At 41.4% G+C, this 20,971-nt stretch overlaps 1 protein-coding gene across 1 annotated transcript; it reads left to right on the forward strand.

Moving 5' to 3' along the window:
- The first annotated feature begins 562 nt into the window (after positions 1–562).
- Positions 563–18,953, forward strand: map3k3 (mitogen-activated protein kinase kinase kinase 3). The gene is made up of 17 exons (XM_068718716.1): positions 563–1,762; positions 5,531–5,605; positions 6,145–6,266; positions 7,462–7,502; positions 7,952–8,051; positions 8,192–8,305; positions 8,520–8,640; positions 9,974–10,107; positions 10,530–10,603; positions 10,785–10,852; positions 11,261–11,356; positions 11,488–11,649; positions 11,965–12,113; positions 13,306–13,437; positions 14,045–14,174; positions 14,332–14,509; positions 15,699–18,953. The coding sequence occupies exons 2-17, from the start codon at positions 5,602–5,604 to the stop codon at positions 15,925–15,927; spliced, it is 1,854 nt and encodes a 617-aa protein (XP_068574817.1). The 5' UTR covers positions 563–1,762; positions 5,531–5,601; the 3' UTR covers positions 15,928–18,953.
- Positions 18,954–20,971: the final 2,018 nt, after the last annotated feature.

Genomic DNA, 20,971 nt, shown 5'->3' on the forward strand with positions numbered 1-20,971 from the left:
ACAAAGCAGAGACAGACTGCTGCACCCATGATTTTGAGGTACTTATACTTTACTTGTGTATTTCCATTTCATACTACTTTATACTTATACTCCATACATTTCAGAGGCTATTATTGTCGTTACTTTACAGATTCAGATTAATACACAATATAATCAACAAATATTATTTATTATAGATTAAGCAACCCATCAGTATATAAAATTAGCCCTTCCTTTACCAACTGCAAAATTAACGCGACGTAATTAATTATAATCCAATATCGTATTGTTCTGAAATGTGATGCATAATGAGTACTATTACTTTTGGTACTTTTACAGGACTACTACTTGTAACAGAGTATTCCTACACTGTGGTATTTGTACTTGTACTTAAGTAAATGATCTGACTTCTTTCTCTACCACTGATTATTGCATCAATTAAGAGGCAAAAACCTGTGTTTAAGTGTACATTTAAATCCACGATTTTACTGACAGCTTTGAAAGCAGCACAGAACTACGTCACAGCTAGTCCTGCCCCCACATTGTGCGCGCGCCTGAAGAAACAACAGCGCGCGCCCGCCAACTGCACGGCTTTTATTTAGATCGTGTATAACCAGAAATCCCCCTGAGAATAAACCCATATTATTATTACAACACTTATGGACGACGGCAGAGTGAAGCACTTGGAGGACATGGACGCGGCTGTGGAGGACAGTTTTCACCACTTGTTGGAAGCTTAAAAGCAGTGTTCCGGTGGCGATATTTTCTCTTGTCAGGAAGTTTGACGTCCTCGGTTGAAGATTAGGAGCGTTTCTTACTTTGTTTTGGTTTTGGGGGTAAAGTTGTGGACCGCACGACAACTCGGTGACTCTGAGAAAAGACATTAAAGTCAGTTTGGGTCTCACATGAATATAGGAACCTTAGTGCAAGAACCAGAAGCTCTGCGAGGTTAAGTGTATAATAAACGTAACATTATACATATTGTTTTTTTTCTGCTTGCGTCATTTTAGCCAGTTTTTTGCAAACTGTTAAAAGTTTCAACTTCATGTCGTGCGCTTAATCAAATTGCACTTTTTTCTATCGGCCTGTATGCAGTTTATATGCGTATGTTAATGGACATATTCAAGTTGGTATGCGACGTAGTTGTATTCAAAAATAAAGATATCTGCAGTATGGACTATTTTGGACTCCAACCTGGCAACACAGAGGAGGAAAATCTGCAAACTTAGCAGGAAGAGAGGCGATCAAAATCACGGATATCGTTCGGTCATAAATGGATTTCATACAGGCCACACGGTTATTGTTGCACCTTGTTTGGTAGTTTTCGTGTCCCCGACATGCGAGCCTGAAAGCGTTGGTATCGTGTGTGTGCGACGAATGTGAAAATGTTTTGGAGATTTAAGTTTTCCAAAGATCCGCGGCTGGAGCGGAGCAGAGGTTTATCTTCGGGCCACATCTGGAGCAGCCTGATGTAGGCTTGTTTTTCTCTCCATCGGAATATTGTCTCTGTAACACCCACAGCTGTCTGATGTGTTTTTACTACCTGGACATTATCCGTTTGTGTGGGTGCGTTCATTTTCCGTTTAAAAAAGACCAAATTACCTGGCGGGGTCAGTCCCACCATGGCGACCCCACTCACGCGCTCCCCGGTGTGCCGGTTTGACTGATGGACGTGAGCAACGGCTGGACCTACTGCGACGTCCCAGCCGCGAGACACCGGTGACCGTGGTTGGGTTGCACGCGGGAGAAGTCTTGTCCTGACGGAGGTCGTCAAAGGCGACAGGTGAGAGGTTGTGCACGTGACAGGGATGACAGGTATAAACTGAGTGGATTGCGCTGCATTCAGGTCGTGTGGCGGGAAAGTATATTGTGAGGTCTCTTCAATGTAACCCAGTAACAACAACAAAGTATAACATACTTGTCATAAAAAATATATATTTTCCAACATTAATTCCTATATTTCAGGTGACTCCTTTATGTAATCGTTGGCCTCAAAGTTGTCAGATTCAAATAGACAGAGTGTCTAAAACTACTGTAATAAGTCCTTAAAAAAGCTTATAAATTGTTGAAGCTGTAGTTGTTAAAGCCTTCGAATCCCCATTCAAAGGACTTGACTTCAATGTCCTCTATGCTGCAACTATGCTTAAACAAATCAGAGCAGCATAGGGGAGATATGATGGCATAAGATGACAATTAATCCACCAATAAATACACATCTGCAATCAAGTAGAGAGCTATGTGTGGTGTACAACACAAGTATTTTGCTTTAAGACTTTCAAATGTATCACTCACAAAAGTCCTTTTTTGTTAAGTGTAAAAAATCTATTGACTTTAAATTACAGGTGTAATCATGCATGTACCTGAAGAGGCCTGTTTGACAGCTGTGTTTGCAGTTACTGTTGTAAACAAACACCAGGAAATATTGATAACTTTAATGTAGTTCTTTAGTGTTTGTCCACGCACCAAAGGAGCAAACAGATTTGCACAAGTTAAAATCTGTACATACAGATTTTAAAGTGCAGTTACAGTTATTCCCATGTTACAAGAATGCAGCTCCATATGCATGGAGTACTACACAGTCTATGATGGAGTATAAGCAGCAAGCTTGCTAATGCAGGCAGACGACGACAAAAACCTGTTATCTGCTTATTAAATTAAAGGGAACCAATTGAAATGTGCCACAACACTAGATTGTGAACTGTTGGATGTGTTCATGTGATTGTTTTGTGTTTATAGAAGAAGCAAAGAGCATAAATAGTGATTGTTACCATCATATCAGCCATGGTATATATTTATATCTGGTATCGTGGATTCAATACCATTGGCTCAATGCTTCATTCATTACTCATTATCAAATCTTCCAATCCAATCTCCCCTCCAACCCACAGAAATTTCCAGAAATTTGAAAAAGCTCCTCCATGTGATACCGTCATGGTTTGTCATAGCCATCTTTTTTTCTGGATGACAAGAGATAGCCGTTGGTAGTTTTTGTGGTTGACAGGAATGGACCACAGATGGAGATTTTATCTTCATGAACTTGAATGTTTATTTGAAAGTATCTGTATGTGTGTGTGTTCATGAAAACACTACAAAGAACATTTGAAACTGTAGCCAAGGCAAGTACTAGCGACTTGTCGAGATTGCAATATTTAAATGTGGTGGGTTACCCTAAACCCAAAACACATGTGCACCTGAAACAGGACAGACATCGGGCCAGGAGATTTTTGCTGTGAAGCACTTGGTCCAGATGCATGACTGGCCAGAGACAGAGCAGGAGTCGTGGCTGGGAAAAACGGCCTCAGACTAAACACCTCTCAAAGCAGACAGAGGAAAGGGGGGGGGGGGGGGGGGGGGGGGGTCCATGTAAATCCTGCTAGTCCTGGAAATGTGATACAAGGAAAATAAAGCGGGGCACAGCTGACCGGACTGGTAGAGCACAGCCTCCTTCTCCGTTGAATTCCCCACATTCCACCTGGGAGGTAATTAAAATCAAGAGAGGTAGGGACAGAGAGGGTAGTTGTGTTGTTGTTGACTTCAACGACCCCTTGAAGAGATCAAATGAGCTGTTCTCTCCAGATCCAGCATCTCTAAATGCTCCTTCTTTGAACAACATGTTGTGGATAGAGAGAGGAGATAATGGCTGTCCTGAAGTGACTGTACATCGAGCAACTAGGGGGCAATTATATGGCCCAAGCATGAAGCTCGAAGGGTTGAAGGACAAAAGTATTTGGCAACTACTCTGTTGCGCAGGGGAACATGAAAGCAGCGGAAGCTTGAAAGCAACGTGGCAACGCTCCGACGACCACAGACGGACATGCCCGGCATTCCTGTGGGTGATTATTACCCAGAAATCCACAGAGCCAATGAGTTGCCCTCAGGTACCTCAGACAGCCTTTCCCACTGTGCAGATATCGACCCTCAGAGATGGTTGCAACCTCCTCTGTGGGCTCCATCATCAGACTCTGCTCATCCCGGTCACCTACTGATCCATCTAATGTACATGGGTTGGTTTGCTGCAGTATATTTGTGGGCAAGCTGAAGCACATGTTCAAGCTGCAGCACTTGCTTTGTTAACAGTAGACTCTCTCTATTCCAGGACTTCTTAGAGCAGTCGTGGGAATTTTCTGAGAGGCTAATCTTGTTTGCAGTGGCTCAACATGGCCATATAGATATATACGCTTTGGCTCATGGTCACACCAAACATGTAGTTATTATCCTGGCATACTTAAAACATATGCTGTAACCTAACAAGGATTGTTATAGTTTAGATTTGGGATGCACCAGTATCTGTGCCGATACTAATACTGATCTTATTAATCAGTTTCTCTATCAATTTATGTTATGTCATGTTTATGTTTATTTGTCACAACGGTCAGCCAAATCAGCATTTAGCGGCAAACCCATCCCTTTGCATCAAGTTACTTTGCATAACTATGATCCCAAAGAGTTTTTTTAAACACCAGATTTAAATAGTTTGAAAAGGCTCTGGTATTGGATCAAATCAGGTATCAGCAGTTACCTGCGTTGAAGTACTGGAATCAGGAAAGAAAACAATCTGATCTGTCCATCTCTGATGAAGATGGTTTATTTAAACAAAGTCACTTATTTGATGCAGTGATTGTCTTTTGGATGTGTTATCTATTCTAGTCATAATTGCTTTACCCACCAATATTCATCCATCCTCTGCTGTAATTGAGAAAACCAAGTTGAGTTCTCATTTGTTGGATTAGTTCAAATCCAATGGTTTATTGGGACAAATCTGAGGGAAACCCTCTCCATTGAAGGAAATGCCTCAGTTTATAATGCTGTTGACGCCTTGAACTGGGCACATAATATTGCCCTGTTCACATCAACAATGGAGCTACAACACAGCGGAGTTATGCTTTTTTTTGCAGCTCATGCAATCAGAGAAGTTTAAAGCTGGTAGATATTTAAAAAGTCTCTGTAGAAAACATTCTTCCCGTATGGACTGTGCCAGACTGATTGCTGCCAGTGCAGCTTGAATTTCAGCCGTTTCCAATTGTCTCTTCTTTCTCATGGGCAAAACACACAACACACATTCTCACACACACACTGCACGCTTTCTCATTCACTCAGGGTTCACTCAGTCAAGCAAAGCTTTAGGTATGTATTCTGCAGGCTTGGGTTACATGTTTTTTATATGCCTGCAAGGAATTATGTGCTGTGCATGAATAATAGGTTCTCTGATTAGTGTCACATTAAAATCATGTAATATAATTACCTATACCGTATATAATAGGGTGCGGTGCAGCCACTTTGTCAGGCTGGCCGTCGGGTTTTTGTACTTTTCCTTATGACCTCCTCATCTCAGTACTGTTTACCACCAAGGTGATGTTTTATGGGCTGAGGTACTTACTTGCATACTGACAAGTTTTGTTCGACTGGCTAATAACCTTTTGTCCTGTGTCATCTCCTGTCTGACTCTATGACTCACATCCTTCTGCTCTGTCTCCAAGCAAAGTAATATGAACAAAAACAGAGCCACTCTTTCTCTTTTTAACTAATTGATTTCTCTTTTTTATCACTACAGGCTGTGGGTGGGTTGGCACAACACAGTTTCGGAAGTCCGGTTTGTAGGCCGCATACGCAAACATCGCCACAATGAGTAAGTCCTCTATATTCTGATGTTAGACAGACATTTATGTGCATGGCTTCCTCACAGCATGAGATAAAAACAGACACACACACTCGCAACAAACACCATCCCTGAGGCCAAGCTCTGTGCGAGCTGCTTCTCCAGACACTGTCGAATGAAGGATTGGTTTTCGGCGTTATGTAGATGGGGGTCTGGTTCTCTCCGCTGCTCGGGGCTGTATGATGTCTGTCCAAGCTACACAAGGAGAATATTTTCTCTTTGCGAGCTAGTCCAGCCAAGGCAGAGCTTGCCCTGAGATCAAACATGGGAATAGGCACATCAAAAACACTGCAGTCCTTGCCTGCCTCTAATACCCTGCCACAGGATAGTTTCAATATGGATGTAGTTAAAAATGCCTGATTAATATTCTGCACATACCTTTTAGTGCAGAACTAAGTGCAAAGGGCTCAATTTGCTCTTTTTCTGTCATACACACGCACACCAAGGGCATTCAATATCAAATCCGCACTCTTAATTGTGTATTTTTCCCAACCCGCTATACTTTTCAGATGAGAGGCAGGCTCTCCACTCTATAATGAAAGACCTGGTTGCCCTCCAGATGACTCGCCGCCAGCCTGTGTTGTCGTACGACAGCAGCAAACCCAAGACGCCGGCCCAGGCCAACAGACAGGTGCGGTATAGCTGTAAATCTTAACATTTTAGAAGATGGTTCAGAAGTTTATGCTTGTACAAAGTCGTCCTTGTAAACCAGGATTTACACCCAGAAATAGTGGAAATGTTATTTGTTATTATAAGTCAGAATACGCAGTTACAATCCAATAGCCTTAGATTTCACTGTGAGCTGTAGCTCAAACATCTTGGTCCCATGCAGAAACACTCATTTAATGAAAGTTATCTTGAAATGAAATACATTGAAAGTGCTGTCAGTTGAACAGTTCTGTAGAAGAAATATAGGCAGGTGTTTAGCGAGACCCTGAGACATGAAGCTCCCAGGTTTGACCCCACAAGTAGCTCCATAAACAGCCATGCATTTTGTTGAAGTGTCCCTCACCAGTAATGGAAGTTCTGCTGAAGTCCTTGATAGTTAAGGCGAGGATGAAGCGGGATAAACCTAACAGGCTATGAATCGTCACTCTCCATTTGCACACAGTTGCATCACTGTGGGGGAAAACTAAACACTAAAGCTGATATTTGCTCCAAAATTAAGCAGTTAACAGTCTTTGCGTTGTGTTCAGCATGTATTACCCTAAATTTAGAAGTCAGGAGGGCCTTGGATTCTAACAAAATAATGTTTTTCTTCTATCGACCATAAAATTCAAATTTTGGACCACTGCTGTAATAATAAAAAAACCTGTAATTGGATAATACCCATGCAAGTATATTCTTGTTTCTTAGTATTTTACCTCGGCCACCCAGTTAGCTAATTTAGCATAATGAGAGACATATTACCAAAATCCAGTTATTTTCAACTTCTTCTCCATAAATACATTCTGCCTGTGTGACCAGTCGCCCACCCACCCTCGCTTTTTACCGCAGCGGCCTGCAGCCACAGAGAATAGCCAAAGGAGACAACTCGTGTGCAATGTAGTGTTTGCTTAAAACCACAGATTGTCCCCCCCGGGAAAGACAGTCTCCACCATTTGCCCAGCTCATAACTTAAGTTGTGGAAGTGGGTTTTCACAAATGATGTAGCAATTGAGGAAGTACAGAGTGACATGATTTACCAGCGAACAATCTTTGTGAAAGGCCAATAAGTGAAGGCAGTGCATGTGCAAGTCTTTTCTTTTGAGGAAAATCACATCTGTACATATCTTTAGAATATCAGCACAGCCTTTCTAATTGCACTTTGATTTGTTTACTCTCAGGACGATGTCAGGATAAAGTTTGAGTTCTCAGGAGAGCGGAGGTGAGTTTTGTTTTTGGCCTTTTTTTTCATGCATGTTGTGTGTTTGTGTAGGCAATTTACATGCATACATGTATACATCTATACGCAAGTGAGAGAGAGCACTCACACAGAGACGTAAACACATTCACTCAGGCATGCTGTTCTTGTCACATGTCCCAGTTCATGAGAAAGAGCACATCTCAGACTCCACAGCAGCACTTATTTCAGACTGGTATGTGAGCTGGAGAATGGAGGGGGGAAAAGATGGTGGTTAGCCTGTGGCTGCCAGCACACACCACAAATATGCAAAGGTGTTTTTAGAGGAATCTGCACACACTACAAACAGCCGCTTGTGTGTGTTTTGCTTGCACATGTGAATGAGAGTCAAACGCAGTTTCCCTCAGTGGCCGGTACAGATCTTTTCATAATCTGTCTGTCTCTGTGTGACTTCTTGCTGTCTTCATGTGCAGGATCCTGGTGTTTGGACGGCCTGTGCAGTTCGAGGAAATCCAGCAGAAAGTCACGACTGTCTTCGGCCAGCAGCTAGACCTGCATTATATGAACAATGAGGTAAGTGATGCATCGATCATCAAAAAAAGTTGCTGATTCACGTTTTATCAGCCGACTAATGGACAAATTGGCTTTGCATGCTTGTGAATCTTGATATGTGTTTGCTCATATATGTTTTACTGATTTTTGTACCCTCGTAGTTGTCCATCCCTCTGCGAGATCAGGATGACCTGGACAAGGCGATCGACCTGCTGGACCGAAGCTCCAACATGAAGAGCATCAGGATCCTGCTGCTCACTCAGGAGCACAGCAATGTGAGACACACACGAACACAAACATATTGGGCGTGCGTTCACAGCGTACCATTGCATAACTGCCATTTCTTCACCGTACAGCAGTGTTGTGCAAAATCAAAGTTCCTCATTACATTTACATTACACTAACTGGGTTGCTGACATAAAGCGGTTGTTTGATCGTGTGTTAAAGCCTTCTTTTAACCTTGTTTTCCCTTCCTTGTTCCAACTGCAGGCCTCCTCCCCCTCCCACCACATTCCGTGTAAGCAGGTGAGGATTAAGTCCTCCCAGTCCACTGGAGACGTTAGCACGGCGTACCAATCCGCCGAGCCCAGGGGGCGCCACCTATCGACTGGTACATATCTTTAACTGCCATTCAAACTTCTCTATAGTCTTATCTGTAACAAAAAGGTTCACGCACTGATTCAAAGGAGGACATTTAGACTTTGTATTTTTCTCAGAAGCTTAAAGTTTTGTTAATGTTCTGTTACGGGTAGCTGTCATGTCGTCGTGCTGTTGCCTCTTCTTTTTTACTACCTTGATTTCCCCGTCTGCCGAGTTCTCTCTCGCTCTCTCTCTGTGGCTGATCTTTCTTTGGCTTCCCTTTTTAGCAGTGGCTCCACTTCCTTTTCCTGTTCACCATCACTAGACGATGCCTGCTGGACAGCAGCCAATCAGATTACAGAATGCTATTAGTGTGGTGGACCAGTGGCCTGGTTTAGGATGAAGTGGCTGCAGGAGGGCCATAAATGTTAAGGCCCGCTCTCTGCCGTTGCTTCTTTCAGTTATTATGGAAGCAATCAGCACTTAGATTTCTTTTTTCTTCTTTCTTTGTGAGTGTCGTTACTGTGGTGGAAATTAAAGTATTTCCTTGTGAGAGATCTAAAAAGTATCTTAAGCTTTCTGTCTTTTAAGGATTTATTACAGGATAAGATATAGAAAAATTATAAAAGAATAGTGAACAGATTAATTAACAGATTAATCAAACAGAGTCATAGATTACGATACAGCTGTATAGCAGAGAGCGTTCCTTCACCCATGGCAGAACAAAGGAAGACTCTGCCTTCTCTCTAAGAAGGCCCTTCTTAAATGCCTGTCTGAGCGGAGTATCACCCTCCTCAGCAGAAACTACGTATCAATCAAAGTCCAGCTGTCCAGTTCCCTGTGGCCTAGGGATGTTTACATAAATCAGGTAACCATCTGTTCTCTATAAGGCCCTATCAAATGGAAGTTGCCCCCCTTTGTTCCCATGATAAGCAGAAAACTCTGCTCCTGTTTATCCAAAGGCCAACGTTCAAACTAGATAGAAAACACATGATCAACGAATCTAAGTAAGAAATAATCATTAGAAGTCACGTGAAAACAATTTTCCCCTGACAGTTACCTAATATTGTTATTTATTTTGACAGTCATGACAAGAGTGTCACAAAAGTTACTTCACTGATGTGAGTGGTCACATGTGTTGTTGTCTCAACTACTGCATGTTTGATTTTGTGTTACCTATGCTCAATGGGAAATAAACAATAAATGTCAATAGAGATGAACAGGGCCATTTTGAAAAAAAATATGGAAAGCATTTTTTCCAACAATGTTATCATCACAACTGCTGTCCTCAGGCCTGTTTTTTATTTGTATTCCTCATGTGTCTAATGTTTCTTTTTATGCTCATAACTTCTGTCTAATCCCAGGTTCTCAGAACACGGGGCGTAGCTCGCCGCCTCCTGGTTACGTTCCCGAACGCCAGCAGAGGATCGCCCGCCAAGGTTCATACACCAGCATAAACAGTGAGGGGGAGTTCATCCCTGAGACCAGCGATCAGTGTGTGAGTCATTGCTTCACTAGTAATGGGGAAAATCCACCTTAAAGTACAAATCGTATGATGTGTTTGTTTATGACTATTGAGATTTGATCACATAAATAAACTAGTCCTCGAAGTTCGAATCAAGACCTTTTCTGATCTCTGAATTGTTTTGGTCATTAATGGAAGTCTTATTGACATTATTAGAATATCTTTTAGGAACGGTAAGTGCTAAGAAATAACATTTATTTTGGAGCAAAAGGTTTAACAAAGCCGTCAATAAGTCCGGAGAGTTGTCTGCGTAGCTGTTCTATAAAAAAGGAAAAAATGGGCTTATGCTCCCAAAGTTTTCAAACATAAATTCTGTTTTTGGATGGATTTTTCTTTCTGAAACGTGTGTACTCAAGAAGATCACACACCATTTATTTTCCACTTTCCCCTGACAGGTGCTGGATCCCTGGAGCAGTGCAGAAAACTCAGTCTCTGGAAGCTGCCAGTCTCTGGACAGCAACTCAGACAGGTGAGGAGTAAAGTCTGCCCGACAGAAACTCACTACGCATTACATGTGTGATTATATTTCCATTGCATTTCCGTGATTGGTGTTTGCCAAACAAAAACAACAACTTTAACCTGTTTTATGTAAACACCCACATGAAGTATCTCAACATCTCTCACTCTTCTTCCTTCCTTCTCTTTCACAGCCCTTCACTGAGGAAGTCTCGCATGCACAGAGCCAAGAGTTACCCTGATAATCGTCAGGAGTGCTCAGGTGAGAGCAGCAACAAGAACAGCTCCTTCTAACGACCTCGTCCATGTCCCACATCTTATGGGCTAAAGCATTGTAACAGCCTCTTATAAACTTCCTTTAAATCATCATGGATGCCGTGGTGGAATATTTCTATAGACTGGCTGCAAGTTGTGAGAGATGCATTCAAGTTTGGGTTTACAACAAACTAAACAACACATATCAACCAAAAACATAAATATTAGTCCGGCCCAGGCCTTTTCATAAAAGCAGAGAGTACATTACTGATTTGATAAAGAAATCTACATACACAGTAATTTCAAGTTCAAATTTCAAAGGACAGTGAAAAAGAATCTCGTGTTTTTGTTGTGTGAGCAAAACAGTTTGAATTACAGAGTAATCCTGCTGACCTTTCACTTTTGGATATTTCAGACAGGGAAAACCATGTGTATGACAGGGTAGCAGGGAAAGGAGGCACCTATCCTCGTAGGTACCATGTCTCCCTGCATCATAAGGACCACAGTGAAGGTAAGACGATCCGTATTTTATCAACTATGTGATTTATTTCTCATAATCTCACTTCCTTCCTTAATCTCTCCTGTTCGTCATGTGACATTTAACCTCAGCCCGCCTTTTTTCTGCCCCCCCCCCCCATCCAGGCCGTCGGACGTTTCCGCGGATCCGTCGCCCCCAGGGGAACCTGTTCACTCTGGTGCCGTCACGTCGGTCGCTCAATGGCAGCGAGGAGAGTGTGGGCAGCTGGCAGCTGGTCGACTCTCACGGCAGGCTCCGTCCCCAAGATCGTTCTGTCGCGCATAAGTGTGAGTGTTGATCTACAATAACTCCAAACAAAATGTCCTTTTGAAAATACACATCACTTATTAGGATGACATGAATTCTTAAGAGATAAATAACTGATAGACTGCAGGGTTCAAGGGCCAGTACAGATGCTTGTGTCATGTAACAAGGGTTTCCACCAGAATTTACTTTTAGCAGGATGAGAAAACCTCAGCAACATTATTTTAAAGGTGGGTCAGTAAAATCCGCTTCTGGTCCCCTGGGTAGTGAAATCAAAGTGAAAATTGATTCCTTTGTAACCTGTACCATATGAATTGCTGTTTTTTTTTTTTCCTCAGCCCCCAGTGCTCCGATGACGTGGCGGCGGGGGAAGCTTCTGGGCCAGGGAGCGTTTGGTCGGGTTTACCTGTGTTACGATGTGGATACCGGGAGGGAACTGGCTGCCAAGCAGGTCCAGTTTGATCCTGAGAGTCCTGAGACCAGCAAGGTGAGACACTAACACGGATAGATCAACTTTTCATGTTTTAACAGAGACAGAATGCTTGGTTGTCTTGTGCCCTCCTATTTTCTTCTGTTGAGAACATTTCCACTGTTGCTTATGGACATGCAACCTCTTGTTAGAGCTTTAGTTGTGAAAAAAAGAAAAGTTTGCTTTCCTGACATGTCGCTACTTCTTGGTGCACATTAATTAGTCTGCTGTTTTTGTCAGGAAATAGTGTCATTTCCTCTTTACTTCTATCAGTCATGGATGTTGACATTGCAGTCTTTTGAAAAACCAAACCATAGTTTGTTGATTAATAACAAATTTGCAATTCTGCTTTACTGCCCAACTGTAAAACCGCCAATAATGACCTCATATGTTGTGGATGTTAATCAGTTCATCATGCTGGAACGCAGATAATTAGCATTACTGAGCATTTGATTAATCAATCCACTATTTAAGTTCTGTGGTCTTCGGTCACGTGTTAAGCCACACAAACTTTATTTTATCCCCCGTCACATAAATTAAATAATTAATCTGACGGAAAGAGATTGAATAACTCAAGAAGTGGAATGTATTGAAGAGGTTTTCTTTCCTCCCACAACAACCCCCCCCCCTTTCCCATTTGAATGTCTTTTCCTGTCTTCCACAGAGAAAACATGCACTGTCACTTCCTGTGTCTGAAAGGAGCCGAGTGTTGAGGGGGGAGCGGTGGCAGTGAGGGGTGACGGGTCAGCATTGCCTTGGCCTCCCGTCACCCCTTCGCTCCCCTCCCCCAGCCTGTAGCAGTTGTGTATCAGTTGTTTCTATTAAACTGGGACTTGGGGATTACTTTTAGTGCCCTCTGTCTCCCTCTATGTTGTGGCCTCCTTCTCCGAAGTAAACACAGGAACTTCTTTTGGAGAACCGTGCTCTCGGCATTCATTTACTCTATGCTTTAGATTTCACTTTTGGCAGACTTCGCATGCAGCCATAAATTGCTGTGTTTATAGTCGCATTTGTTTGTCATCAGTGGTAACAGATATGACGGAGTCTCAGAGGCTCCACCGTGTCCACAAAATGCATTTTGTTTACATGTGAAAACAGTAAATCAACAGAGACGCATTGTTCAGAAAGGACAGCTTTTATGTTTAATGTCTGAGCGATTGTTTGAATGTTCCATGTGTAATTTCCCTGCTTCTCTTTGTTATCCGCACAGGAGGTCAGCGCTTTGGAGTGTGAAATCCAGTTGCTGAAGAATCTGCATCACGAGCGTATTGTTCAGTATTACGGCTGTCTGAGGGACCACAATGAGAAGACTCTCACTATTTTCATGGAGTACATGCCGGGGGTGAGTCCCAGCAACGTTCAACTACACAGCTTCAATTCCATAACCTTAATCTTTGTGATCAGTCTAATTGCATCAGTCATATAAGAGCATTAAAAAAAGACACAAGGAGAGCAAATAAAGTACAACAATCAGTTCCCTCAGTTTCCTCTATCACTTCCACCTGAATTTAGGTTTATATAGTCAAATACAATTTTCTCTTCAACCGCAGGACCTTTTCTAGGAACTTTTTTAGGAACTTAATTTTGACCTCAGTAACCTTGTTTCAGTTTGGAATCTGGGCCGTAGCTGTGCAGCCAACTTCTTATTAAGTCTAAGAAACAAGGGAGAAAAAGAGACAGTGATCCTTTATCAGTCTAACTTGCCTTTATCACTGAAGAAGTTCTTCAGATGCGGTGAAAATGCAAACACAAATGCAATATTTTCTATATTTTAAAGGCCCTTCATTACATTGCCCATACTTTTAATGCATAACACAAATCTTTCAGGTGCCAGATAACTTTAACATTACTCCTCTGTTCTGGGCTCAGACCTTCAGTGATGAGGTAGATGGTAGATGGTGGGTGGTCTGTGTGCTGTTCTGTAAAGCACATGCTTTTTTTTCTATCAGGGTTCAGTCAAAGACCAGCTGAAGGCCTACGGGGCGCTGACAGAAAACGTGACCCGGAAGTACACAAGGCAGATCCTGGAGGGCATGTCCTATCTGCACAGCAACATGATCGTACACAGGGACATCAAAGGTAGTCCTGTTCAACTGCAGAGGCTTGAGTTACTTACACTGTTCACACACTACATCAGTTTTTAGACAGTGTTTGAATATATATAGGTTTTGGGGTTTCACAGCATGTGGAAGGTCATTGGTAAGCTGAAATATTTACATGCTCCATGTCAACTCAGGTGCCAACATCCTGCGAGATTCAGCGGGCAACGTGAAGCTCGGGGACTTCGGTGCCAGCAAGAGGCTGCAGACCATCTGCATGTCTGGAACCGGCATCCGCTCTGTGACTGGCACCCCCTACTGGATGAGCCCGGAGGTGATCAGTGGAGAGGGCTATGGCAGGAAGGCCGATGTCTGGTAAGACACACAACAGTGTAGTTTAAAGTTTGATCCCTCTTTATCTAGAACATGTTTTCAGGGATAGATGTCATGTTTGAGCTAAATTATTAGTGGATCAATTATTGCTTGGAGAAGCATTAAACATTTGAATCCAGTATGAATCGATTTACACTGTAGATTTTCATGTTTTGCCCTCTTATTTGATGATAAGATACTGACATCTCAATAATGTAATAATACATTTACAATATATTACGTTTGAGTGACAGGAAGAATGCATACCTTAATTGCCTGGTAGAAGCTGTGGAACAGATTTTACAAATGTATCATCTAGGCTACTAAATAAGTGAGATACTTAATATTATATACTATTTATACTTAAACATCTCGATTCCTAATGGGATTTAGAAGTATCGTAACTACTCTGAGAATCTAGTGTCACAAACAATGAATGTGCTGCAGCGTTCTGGATCAATCGAAGAGATTCAAGAGACTTATTAGAGCAGCCTGATGATAAGGAATTGCAGTAATCTAGTCTCAAAGTAACAAATGCATAAACACATTTTTCTGCATCGTTGAAAAATGGATTTGCCTGGTTTTTGCAATGTTACCGAGGTGATAAAAGGCAGTCCTTGAAATTTGTTTTATTTGGATCTTAAAGTACATATCCTGATCAAAGATAGCTCTGAGATTCTTCACGGTGGTGCTGGATGCCAGGGCAATGCCATCTAGAATAGCTACATCTTTAGATAATTGATTTCTGGACCTAGAAGAATAACTACTCAGACAAACTCGGTTTGTGTATGTGCAAACAGAATCTCTGTGATCCTAAAGGGAAAACTTTTTAATAAAGTGAGGATCCCAGTTCCCCACACACAGAGCAGACAACATTCCACTATGCAATCTGATTGGGTGGTGACCTACCAGTCGAGTGATGTGATTGGCTGAAGGCCAGTCAGACAGGTCGTAACAGAGGCTGGTATGTTCCAGGTTCTCAGTCCGGGTTGGAGGGGGAGTAATGCTCCCAGGAGGGCTTGTACCTCCCAAACAGGTGGAGGAGGCCCTCTGCAGCCAGCAAGTTTCCACTCAAAACATTCCTGTAAAACCTTAGTATCGAGCTGCTAATATGTGGTATTTGTTTCAGCATGTTATGTGACTCCACGGCAGATGAAAGTAAAGCAAAATAAATCATGCGTTTCTTTGACAGGAGCCTTGGTTGTACGGTGGTAGAGATGCTGACAGAAAAGCCTCCATGGGCTGAATACGAGGCCATGGCGGCCATATTCAAGATCGCCACCCAGCCCACCAACCCACTGCTGCCCTCGCACACCTCTGACCAGGCACGGGACTTCATAAACTGCATTTTTGTGGAGGCCAAACACAGGCCCAGTGCTGAGGAGCTGCTCAGACATCCCTTCTCCCAGATTCTGTGCTGAAGCCTGCCTGGTTTCTGAACTTCAACCACAGAGTTACAGCCTCAGCAGTGTCTGTAGCTTCCTTGACACCCAATCCATGGCAGAAAATCTGGATGTGGAACTGATCTAGAAGTCAGTGTTAAACTCACCGAGCCTCTGCCAGCTCAGACGCTCCTCCACATAAATCCAAATAACAAGACGGTTTGTCAACAGCGGTCATCAATGCCTTGAAAACTGTGCACTTACAAGAGTGACCACACGGGGGAAACAAAACACAGATTAAGTGGATTAAGTGCGGAACCTTCTCAGATACAAACGCACGTATGCACACACTTCAAATGATGCACTCCGAAGGCAGTGTCCTTCAAGCCATGCACCTGTTGTGTCTTCATTATGTACCCTCTCCTGTGTTCGCATTCTCTTGTTGTCATGAGAAATGCCAGGAGGCCCCACAGTGTTTGAAGCATTCAGCTGAGCACCGTTTGTAAGCTACAGCACACCACTGGTGCTCAACAGTGTTAATTGGACAGGATTGTTCTCTTTTTTCCCCACTTTGTCTCTGTCTCGTTCTAAACAAGGAAAACTCCACCTGCTAAGCTATCCGTGATGCTCTTTGCATGTCTGCGTAGATTGGATGAAACACAGATGAAGTGATGCACCAATATTAAACAGACCAAGGCATGTTTTCGTTTAAGCCCTTCAGAATTAAGACATCACTTTAACGTGGTTTAGTCATTTTAGTGGTAGAAATTAATAACAGGACCCTCAATCGACCACGATGCACGGCATCTACTTGCACCAGTTTGTGTCTCTTATGTATTGCTGTTACATTCAAGTCACATTGGCAAACAACTGTTTCCCTAAAAAATAATTAATTGATCTTTGAAAAACCCTGAAGGATGTTTGACAACACTTACTGCTCAGAAGACTCTTCTAATCATCTGGATGTGAACATTTTTAGTCTTCTGCGCAAAATGAAAGTGTCAACTGTAGACAAATATAACTGATACCAATTTCTTTGGTTTATGTTGCAAATTATGCAAAGATATATGTCATTTCCGACTAAAATCTTTGTTTGAATTTGGAAACAGCTTACGAAACTGGTCATAAATAATTTTTACTATTTTGATATTTTCATGCAAAAAAAAAAAAGGATTCATATTATTATTTTGTACAAAAAGAGCAAGGGCATATGTCATTCCCAGCTGCTTGGATGAAAAATACAGTCACAACTCCAGAAAAAGGTTAAAAGATATCTTTTTCATTTGTATTTAAGTATATAGAGTTTTTGAGGACTTTTGAAATGCCTTCATAGCAGCGGTGAGTTCTGTTAAATGATCTTGCTGGGTGTTTATTTTTCAGAGAAACAAAAGCTTAGCTCTGTTACTTGAAAGTGATTGTAATACATGAGAGGCACAAACCTAACTGGGGCTATGCAGCTAGAATACCATATTTTAAGATATGACTTTTCATTTTTCTTCACAGAAAAAAACTCCCTCCACTGTCACTATTGCTGTCCTTCTACCTGTAAAACCAATTAATACATTGAAAGGAATCAAATTAATAAGTGCATTTCAGTACAATCTAGGAATTTAAAATACTTCTATAAAGTATGAGATGTAACTGCGCAGGAGGAGCTGAGTGTGGATGTTTCTTTTAAATTGACTTTTCCATGTCTTGCTCTACCTTTTGCCAAAATGTGACTTATCCTTTCATGTGTCATCCTCCTTTTATAGCTCTTCAGTGTCACAGGTGACAGGCCACAAAGTGCCAAACAAGGGGCAGATAAAATATAATGCTCCGGACTTGTTATCAGTTATATGTGAAAATGAAGCAGGTGATGCTTTTTATGGTTTAAAAATACAAACTTAGGGCCTTAATTTGGAAGTGATTTCCATTGCCTTTGCCTAAGATCTTACTGTTGTTTTGTGTCTAGACCAAACATCCCTGACTGAGAAACCTTTGCTTTAAATCAGATGCACTTTTGATGAAAAATGAATGTTGTGGAGTTTTTGTTCTCTTTACCAAATTTGATTTTTTTTTTTACTTCAAATGTGAAATTTGTTTCATTTTTATTTATATTCCCGTGTCCATCCCAATTCGATTTTTATAAACCAAAATATATATACATATATATGTGTATATGTGTATATATATGTGTGTATATATATATATATATACATATATATGTGTGTGTATGCATATGTCTAATATATATGTATATATATATATGTATAGAAATATATTTTTTATATTTAGACTGTGTCAAATCTCATGATACTTTCAGGACATTGTGTCTTTAAAAGTAAATCATTGAGAGCAGCTGGTTTTGCAGACATTACAGAATTGGGGTGTATAAATGAACAAATGGGTGGAAAACGAACTCTGGCTGCCTGGTTCTTGTTCCAGCTCCCAAAAAAACACTTTTCCACACATGCTTAGCTATAGATTTAGATGACAGTGTTACCTGACAGGTTATGGAAACCTTGCATCATTTGACCATACTGCTTTGACACATTGATGAGGTCTTATGAATGAAACCTTTCAAGGCTTAACTGCTGGGAGTATTTTTTATGCGATCTCAGTGTAACTGAAATGTAATTAAAGGATGTATGTGAGCCAAAGACGAGCAGGATTGGAGCCAGTGCTGGATTTCAGAGTTCTCTGTTAAACCCTGGACGACGACTTTGTTTATCCCAGGGTTCAGACGAGTCTAGTATTGAATGATTTTCTGGACAAAGGGCTTACTGCTGCCTTAAGGCTAATGTGAAAACTTTCAACGGGGCTGCTACTGGCTAAGGGCAGCTTAAATGTGTACAAATGCAAATAATGCATCTTTAAGGAAAAGACAGTGAGATAAAGGACCCTGTGGTAAGCAAATGAATACAAAGTAGTTTTTTAGAGATCTATATATATGTAAATGTATGATTATGTATCATGACGGGACTTGCAGTGCAAAGTCTAAATGTATCGACTTTATTTTACAGTAAGAAAAGAAATTGTATGTTGCCCTCTCTCCAAAACAAATAAATTGTTTTGAAAATGTTTGTCATTTTCTGTGCATGTGTAGGACAGCTGTGGCTCATCCAGACTCAGTGAGTCCAGTAAATGAAAGACTGACCTCATTGTTGGCAGTAAGAAGCTACTTGATTGATGCATTCGTTTTTTCCTCTCTCCCCTTCATTTTGTTTTCTTCCTCTATTTTTTTAAAACAAGAGGCAGACACGGGAAGGAGAGATTTCTACAACCGTGTCTGGCTGTGAGATGGGTAATCAGATCGAACAAAGGGCCCTTTTGATGCAGAGATGCATTGCTTTTGACAGGTTTGTTTAGTATTGCCTTTATGTTAATTATATTTTACCCTCTTTTATTTTACAGCACACAAGACTGATAATTTGGTTATTTTAGTACTTTTCGGTTAATTTTCCTGTTTATTTTCACAGTAAAGATAGAGGAGCTGCATTGTACATGAAACCCTCTTTGTTTTCTCAAACATGGATGACAAGATTTATTTTCTCCAAATGAATCATGTCCGCTCTACTTGGTAAAAGACTTCTTGGGAAGCAGAATTGTCCAATAAAATATACTCAACATTCTGGAGGATGACAATTACAATGGTCTATAGTTTTATGATGTCCCTTATATTGAGGCAGAACAGATAAAGTGTGTAGCTGTTTAACATTCAAGGCCGTTGTGAATATTTGTGTCTCCCTCTGCTTCCCTTTTGCTTGATGTGAAATTTCTTGACAATTGTTTGGATGGATTGCCATGAAATTTGGCATCCCCTCCTTCAGGATGAACAGTAATCTCTTAGGTGATCATTTAACGTTTACTCTATATCATCAGGTCATCATTTTTTTTTGTCTCAGGTCAGTATGTAGTATTTGGCAATATCCAGCGGTGAGGTTGCAGGTAGCAACCAACTGAAACTTCCCCCGTGTGCCTGGCAAGAGGGTGTAGGAGAACTACGACTCATTTTATATGAATATTTCCAAAATTATACAATATTTGTGTTTTTATTTTATATTTTATTTGATTAAAATGATGTTTCTGTTGTGGTATTGCTATTTAGTTAAATAAAATGTTTGAATAGTTCTTCCATCTTGGCACACAAGGATGTGCAGGAATTATGTAGTTAAATTATCCACTTTCAAAAATAATTTTCCCACCTTCGAAGAACAGAGCTGATCATTTCACTGCTGGATCCCAGACTTGCATCGGTTGCTTTCGCTCCAAATATAAAGTTGTTCTTGGCATCAATATTTCTTTCTGTGAGGGTGTTCTTTAATCTGCTTCCATTATTTTGTCTGTTTTTACCTCTCCAATATTAACAATTACATGCTTTTCTGTGATCCATTACAGTTTGTTGTATCAGCCTCAGGCTTATGCAATGATCACATACTCTGTGATGGTTGACGTTTATATTGTTTAATGTACAACAGGAATTTATGGTAAGTAACATATCCTGTGTTTCAGTAAATCAATGTTGGATTATGGATTACGGCTTACTCTTCCTTTAATTTACACCCTGTCCTGGAAATGAGGGCCTTGATGTAGTGATGAAGGTGGGGCTGAGACAGTTGTATTTCCAGCTCGTTAGTCAGAATTCAATTTGGTGTGTGGCCATCAGTGAGGGTGAGGGATGCCAGAGAAGAGGTTCACACTGGGTATTCTGGGTGTAAAAAACAGAGCACAAAACAAGTGTTGAGTGTTACACAGTCAAACTTCACTGGCACCTATGTTTCCTTGGCCTGAGATCAGACTGAGTCCAGCAGCATTAGGATTCTGCACCGCACCGTTTTCCCCTTGTAAGTCCTGCAAATGAAATGCTCTCCTCATGTCGGACACATGAATCAGCTGTTTGACTTGGCCCTCAGTGACTCCGGCAGCAGGGAGGGAAGGGTCTGCACCACTGCCCTTCTTCTCTCTCTGTGAATGTTTAATCTTCGGGGCATATTACCTCAGTGACCAGAACTGAGGCAACGGCAGTGATTGTCTAAAACATCCAGAGAGCTGAAACAATTAGTGTCAACTTAATGATGCAACCCCGGCATTAATCCTTAGC

Source organism: Cebidichthys violaceus, unplaced genomic scaffold (assembly GCF_023349555.1).
Source record: "Cebidichthys violaceus isolate CVI_PGR_0920_01 unplaced genomic scaffold, fCebVio1.0.p SCAF_23, whole genome shotgun sequence".
Lineage (NCBI taxonomy): Eukaryota > Metazoa > Chordata > Actinopteri > Perciformes > Stichaeidae > Cebidichthys > Cebidichthys violaceus.

Bases quoted from the DNA above. Each gene is read 5' to 3' on its own strand.
- map3k3 (XM_068718716.1), top strand. The intron at 8,052-8,191 runs GTAAGTGATGCA...GTACCCTCGTAG, and splicing joins TGCATTATATGAACAATGAG to TTGTCCATCCCTCTGCGAGA. The intron at 12,114-13,305 runs GTGAGACACTAA...TTATCCGCACAG, and splicing joins AGAGTCCTGAGACCAGCAAG to GAGGTCAGCGCTTTGGAGTG.